At 47.9% G+C, this 7,192-nt stretch overlaps 1 protein-coding gene across 2 annotated transcripts; it reads left to right on the top strand.

The window, feature by feature from the left end:
• The first annotated feature begins 4,104 nt into the window (after positions 1-4,104).
• On the top strand, positions 4,105-5,511 carry ATXN3L (ataxin 3 like). Of its 2 annotated transcripts, none has more exons than XM_055267206.2 (2): positions 4,105-4,461; positions 4,726-5,511. In XM_055267206.2, exons 1-2 carry the CDS (start codon positions 4,228-4,230, stop codon positions 5,290-5,292), a joined length of 801 nt encoding a protein of 266 aa, XP_055123181.1. In that variant the 5' UTR covers positions 4,105-4,227; the 3' UTR covers positions 5,293-5,511. The 2 variants fall into 2 exon arrangements, with proteins under 2 accessions (XP_055123181.1, XP_055123180.1); XM_055267205.2 differs by having other exon boundaries at positions 4,615-5,458.
• The last annotated feature ends 1,681 nt before the right edge of the window (positions 5,512-7,192 follow it).

Raw genomic sequence — 7,192 nt, 5'->3', positions numbered from 1 at the left:
TCTTTCTTTCTTTCTTTCTTTCTTTCTTCTTTCTTTCTTTCACCCAGGCTGCATGTAATCTACTCGGCTCGCTGCTGCCCACACCACGGACTGCCTGGGACTGCCAGCGCTCGCCAGCCTCCTTTTTCTCCTTTGGCTGCAGGCGCGGTTTCGCCATCTTGGCCACGCTGCTCTCCGGCTCCTGACCCCGAGTGCTCTACCCGCCTCGGCCTCTCGAAGTGCTGGGACTGCGGGCGGAGTCTCGCTCACTCGGTGCTCCCTGTGGCCCGGGCTGGAGTGCGGTGGCGTGGTCTTGGCTTGTGGCAGCCTCCGCCTCCCAGCCGCCTGCCTTGGCCTACCAGGGTGCTGGGATTGCAGCCCCTACCCGGCCGCCGCCCCGTCTGGGAGGTGAGGAGCGCCTCTGCCCGGCCACCCATCGTCTGGGAGGTGAGGAGCGTCTCTGCCCGGCCACCCATCGTCTGGGACGTGAGGAGCTCCTCTGCCCAGCCACCCATCGTCTGGGAGGTGAGGAGCGCCTCTGCCTGGCCGCCCTGTCTGGGAAGAAGTGAGGAGCGCCTCTGCCCGGCCGCCCCGTCTGGGAGGTGAGGAGCGACTCTGCCCGGCTGCCCCGTCTGGGAAGAAGTGAGGAGCGCCTCTGCCCGGCCGCCCCGTCTGGGAAGAAGTGAGGAGCGCCTCTGCCCGGCCGCCCCGTTTGGGAAGAAGTGAGGAGCGCCTCTGCCCGGCCGCCCCGTCTGGGAAGTGAGGAGCGCCTCTGCCCGGCCACCCATCGTCTGGGAAGTGAGGAGCGCCTCTGCCCGGCCGCCCCGTCCAGGAAGAAGTGAGGAGCGCCTCTGCCCGGCCACCTCGTCTGGGAAGTGAAGAGCGCCTCTGCCCGGCCACCCATCGTCTGGGAAGTGAGGAGCGCCTCTGCCCGGCCACCCATCGTCTGGGAAGTGAGGAGCACCTATGCCCGGCCACCCATCGTCTGGGAAGTGAGGAGCGCCTCTGCCCGGCCGCCCCGTCTGGGAAGTGAGGAGCGCCTCTGCCCGGCCACCCCATCTGGGAAGTGAGGAGCGCCTCTGCCCGGCCACCCATCGTCTGGGAAGTGAGGAGCGCCTCTGCCCGGCCACCCATCGTCTGGGAAGTGAGGAGCGCCTCTGCCCGGCCACCCATCGTCTGGGAAGTGAGGAGCGCCTCTGCCCGGCCGCCCCGTCCGGAAAGAAGTGAGGAGCGCCTCTGCCCGGCCACCCCGTCTGGGAAGTGAGGAGCGCCTCTGCCCAGCCACCCATCGTCTGGGAAGTGAGGAGCGCCTCTGCCCGGCCGCCCCGTCCGGGAAGAAGTGAGGAGCGCCTCTGCCCGGCTGCCCGTCCAGGAAGAAGTGAGGAACGCCTCTGCCCGGCCGCCTTATCTGGGAAGAGAGGGGCGCCTCTGCCCGGCCGCCCCGTCCGGGAAGAAGTGAGGAGCGCCTCTGCCCGGCCACCCCGTCTGGGAAGTGAGGAGCGCCTCTGCCCGGCCACCCATCGTCTGGGAAGTGAGGAGCGCCTCTGCCCAGCCGCCCCTTCTGGGAAGTGAGGAGCGCCTCTGCCCGGCCACCCATCGTCTGGGAAGTGAGGAGCGCCTCTGCCCGGCCACCCATCGTCTGGGAAGTGAGGAGCGCCTCTGCCCGGCCACCCATCGTCTGGGAAGTGAGGAGCGCCTCTGCCCGGCCACCCATCGTCTGGGAAGTGAGGAGCACCTCTGCCCGGCCGCCCCGTCTGGGAAGAAGTGAGGAGCGTCTCTGCCCGGCCGCCCCGTCCGGGAAGAAATGAGCAACGCGTCTACCCGGTCGCCCCATCTGGGAAGTGAGGAGCGCCTCTGCCCGGCCGCCCCGTCTGGGAAGAAATGAGGAGCACCTCTGCCCGGCCGCCCCGTCTGAGAAGAAGTGAGGAGCACCTCTGCCCAGCCACCCCATCTGGGAAGAAGTGAGGAGCGTCTCTGCTTGGCCGCCTGGTCTGGGAAGTGAGGAGCGCCTCTGCCCGGCCGCTCCGTCTGAGCGGTATACCACGGAGGCCAGAATCAATCTGGGGGCTGGACGTGGTGGCTCACACCTGTGGTCCCGGCGCTCTGGGGGGCCGAGGTGGGTTGATCACTTCGGGCTAGGAGTTCCAGACCAGTCTAGCCAACATGGCGAAACATATGAAAAATACAACAGACAAACCAACCAACCAACTCAATGACAACAAAACAGGTCTATCCTGGGGTCATACTCTAATTTTTTCTATTTTCCTCCCTTTCTGATCCTTTATCCTACTTTCTTTTTCTTCCTCTTCCTTCTCCTTCTTCGTCAAATAGAGGATTGAGTTATTATCACTGATCCATATAAAGTCCCTCTCTCATTTATTTTGATTCCCACTCCCCATTTTTGTTCCCCGTCTTCCCATGTGCAACCTTCCTAATATGTTTGATACGCATCTTTTTGTTTGTATGTATTTTTAGAAAATGTTTATTGTTTTTGTGTGCAAAAAAAATTAATAAAAAAAAAAAGAATGCAACTTTTTCTAGCAGAACATCTGCAAATAACTTTTGTCACTTCCATCTTTACAAACCCATTAATGCTACCTGGATATTGGCAGAACCTGAAGGTCAACACATTGGTACGGGCACCATCATTTATTGTCTGGGCATCTATGAAAATCTCATGGTCATTACTGTGGTGAAGAAAGTTATGATCACTTGCCTAGATACCTGAAAATCCCTCATTCACTCCTAAAGTTAAACACACAATATCTCTAAACTAGAAAACTGGTTAAGCTAAATCTCATGGATTCCAATACTTATTGGTAGAGCCCGTATCATTTTTTTTTTTACCCGAATACCTGCAAAACACATGATACCAACACATGCTGAGGACATCATCATCACTTACCTCGATGTCTGAAGAGCAGATGGTCTCTACTGTGTTTAAGGTCCACATAATCACTTAGCTAGATTCCATGAAATTCCTACAAAAATGACCAATATGAGTCTCACCATTATCTCTTGATAGGAGCTTGCAAAACCGTATGGCAGCAGTAGTGGTTAGGGATACATCTTCTATATGGACCTCAAAAAATCCCATGGTGACTAGTATTGTTAGGGGAACCATCAACTCTACCTGAATCCTAAGGTTCTAAGGCCAATGTTGTAGTTAGAGACACCATCATCTCTTGACTACCTGCTGAGAAAACATATGGTGGCAACCCTGGTCAGGATACATGTCCTTCCATCTGGACCCCTGATAATTCCATGCATATACACACTACAATCATTAGGGCAACCACTAAGTGCACTTGGACACTCAGAGAAGTCCGAGGTCAACACAGCAGTTTCACACACCGTCTGTTCACTGGACACCTGCAAAAATCTCATAGTTACTACTGTGGTGAGGAACTCTGTGATATCCTACCGGGATACCTGCTAATATCTTTGTCACTACTAAGTTTGAGAAAGATTGTCTCTGAACTAGAAAACAGTAAAATCTAATGGTTACTACTTTTGTTAGGCACACACATTTCTTACCTGAACACCTGTAAAAACACATGGATAAGAAAAGAGTTCAGGACATCATCACCAGTTTTCTAGATGTCTGAAGATCATTTGGTCACTCATGTTTTTCAGGTCCACATCATCTCTAACTAGGATACCAGCAAAGTCCCATCTTCATTGCCACTGTGAGTTTTATTGTCATCTATTGACTGGAACCTACAAAATTCTACAGCTATTACTGTGGTCAGTGACATCATGATAACTTAGCCAGACAGTTCCAAAATCCCATGGTGTCCATTCGGTTAAAGCCCATGTTATTTCTTTCCCAGTTACCTGCCAAATCTTCTGTTTAGTGATGTGGTAAATTTCACCTTTATTTACTTACTAAAACCATGCTGACAAGCATAATTAGAGAGACATTATTTTTATAGGACATCTGAAATTCCAATGGGCACTACTATGGTGCAAGTCACCATTATCACCTATGGGATAACTCCAAAATCCCATATTCACTTTAGGTTTACCATCAGCTCTTGACTGGATACTGGCAAAACCACCTTGGTCACAATAGTGCTTTGTGACATATGATCTCTTACCTGAATACCTACAGAAACCCATGGTCTTCATAAGGTTTAAACACCTAACATCTATCACATGGCTATCTACAAACTGCCCAGGTAACTGCCATAGCTGGGCATACAACATCTTCCAGCATACCTACAGAAACTCACGGATACAATCAACATGGATTTCATCTTTCATGAGAAACAAGAAGGTTTCCTGTGTGCTCAGCACTGTTTGAACAATCTACTGCAAGGAGAATATTTTAGCCCTGTGGAATTAGCCTCAATTGCACATCAGCTAGATGAAGAAGAGAGGATGAGAATGGCAGAAGGAGGAGTCACCAGTGAAGAGTATCTCGCATTTTTACAGCAGCCTTCAGAAAACATGGATGATACCGGTTTCTTCTCCATTCAGGTAATAAGCAATGCCTTGAAGTTCTGGGGTTTAGACATCATCCATTTCAATAATCCTGAATATCAGAAGCTCGGGATTGATCCTATAAATGAAAGATCTTTTATATGTAATTATAAACAACACTGGTTTACCATTAGAAAATTCGGAAAACACTGGTTTAACTTGAATTCTCTCTTGGCGGGTCCAGAATTAATATCAGATACATGCCTTGCAAATTTCTTGGCTCGATTACAACAACAAGCGTATTCTGTATTTGTTATCAAGGGTGATCTGCCAGACTGTGAAGCTGACCAACTCCTGCAGATCATCAGTGTCGAAGAGATGGATACACCAAAACTTAATGGAAAAAAATTACTAAAAGAAAAAGAGCATAGAGTCTATAAAACATTCCTTGAAAAAGTGTTAGAAGAAAGTGATGAGTCTGGAACATCAGACCAAGATGAGGATTTTCAGAGGGCCCTTGAACTAAGTCGCCAAGAGGCCAATAGAGAAGATGAAGATCTCTGCAGGGCTACTGAGCTAAACATGCAAGGTAGTTCCAGAAACACATCACAAGACCTTCCAAAGACATCATGTGTAACTCCTGCTTCAGAACAGCCGAAGAAAATAAAAGAAGACTATTTTGAAAAGCATCAGCAGGAACAGAAGCAGCAGCAACAACAGTCAGATCTGCCAGGTCACAGTTCATATCTACACGAAAGGCCAACAACAAGTTCGAGAGCAATTGAGAGTGATCTCAGTGATGACATCAATGAAGACACGGTACAGGCCACTGTCGACACCGTTTTAGAAATTATGAGAAAGAATTTGAAAATCAAAGGAGAAAAATAATGCCTTTAAAAATAATTTAGATAGTCGTACTTTCCAACATTATCCTGTGTGATTATACTGTAGGATCCATTTTGGTCATCTGTCAAAGAGATGAGGAAATCAGGCTTTTAGACAGTTTGCAAACAAAATGATGAGAGAGATGTGGGACTAAATAATGATCGTTCAACTACTATAGCCAAAGAGACATTCAGCAAATTAAATTTAAATTAGCTTTCCAAATGTTCCTTTGATTTTTGAGCGTGCAGTATCTAACGTGTCTAAAATTGGGTCATTTTTCATGGATCTTTTTGTATACCAACTAATTAGCTCTTGCCATAGAACTTTTTCCATATAGTCTCTTCTATTGTAGATAATGTGGCTCATTTTGGTTGCTTTTATTTCTCATGAACCAATTTAACCTTTCAGGAAAGTGTCTCTTGTCTGTGTTGACCATAGTAACGGTTTTAGAAGGATAAATAGTTCGCCCTCCAACTATGTACTGTGCACTTAAGTATATTCTAATGTTATTTCCTCTGATCACAATTTCTGCTATCTGGTCCTTAATTATTTTCCATAAGTCATTTGAAATATGGTAATATTTTCTGAGGTTTTGCTTTTTACGCCCTCTGTGGTAAGATCATTATTTCATGACTCTGGTGCATTACTCTTTCTTTGTTTGGGGGTGGGCTGACGGGGGCAAAGACTTGCTCTGTCGTCCAGTCTGGACTGCAGTGGCCCAACCTCGGCTCACTGCAACATCTGCCTTCTGGGTTCAAGTGATTCTCGTGCCTCAGCCTCCCGACTAGCTGGGACTACAGGCATGTACGAGGACGCCCAGCTAAATTTTGTACTTTTAGTAGAGACAGGGTTTCACTATGTTGGCCAGGCTGGTCTCGAACTCCTGACCTAAAGTGATCTGCCTGCCTCGGCCTCCAAAAGTGTAGGGATTAAAGCGTGAGCCACTGGGCCGGCCGCTGGTGCATTCCTATACTCTGAAATCAGCCCTGCACAAATATTTGAGAATGAGCGACTTTTTAAATGGGGAAAAAAAAGGTAACATCCAGATTTCAGGATATAGTATTGCTTATCTAGATATCTAAAAAATCATATGGTCTGTAATATGTTTAAGGACCACATCATGTCTTACCTGGGTATCAAGAAATCCCATGTTTGCGCCTACTGTTAAATAGGTTAAATAGTCATCATCACCTATTGACTACAACCTGCAAAATCCCATGATTAGGGACACCATGATCACTTATTTAGAAATCCCCCAAATCTAATCATGTCCACATGGTTAAAGCCCGCATTATTTCTTTCCTCAATTCTTGCTAAATCCTATATTCATAAGAGTGGTTAAAGATTGTCTTCATTATGTTGCTGGAATTTGCAAAAAAAGCCATGGTGACAACCATAATTAGACACACACCACCTGTTACCAAGATATGGGCACTACTCGTGGGCATTACCATGGCTTAGGCCAACATCATTCCCTACTGGATATCTTCAAAAACTTATATTCACCGGAGCTTTAAGTGAGATACTTGCAAAATACCTTGGCACTTGGTTACAATTTGTGACACATCGTCTCTCATGTGGATACCTACAGAAGCCCATGAGATCGACCAGATATAGAAATACCTACCAGACATGGAGACCTACAAATTAACCAAATTAAATGCCATTGCTAAGGACACATCATTTCTTTCCTGGGTGACTGAAAAACTGTTAAATACCTTGGGACTACCATTTCTAGTGACACATTATTACTTAATTGGTTATCTGCAAAATGCCATGGTCTCCACATTTTTAGAGATTTTTAGAGACACCATCATATCTTCTCTGGCAGCTTCCAAAATCAGATGTGTAGAAGACATATGTGTAGAAGGACACGGGGTTTTCCACCAGCACTCCTACAAAT

The sequence above is a fragment of the Symphalangus syndactylus genome, chromosome X, assembly GCF_028878055.3.
Source record: "Symphalangus syndactylus isolate Jambi chromosome X, NHGRI_mSymSyn1-v2.1_pri, whole genome shotgun sequence".
NCBI lineage: Eukaryota > Metazoa > Chordata > Mammalia > Primates > Hylobatidae > Symphalangus > Symphalangus syndactylus.
Note: the sequence above shows the minus strand (reverse complement) of the source record. Positions and strands in the feature narration are given on the sequence as shown.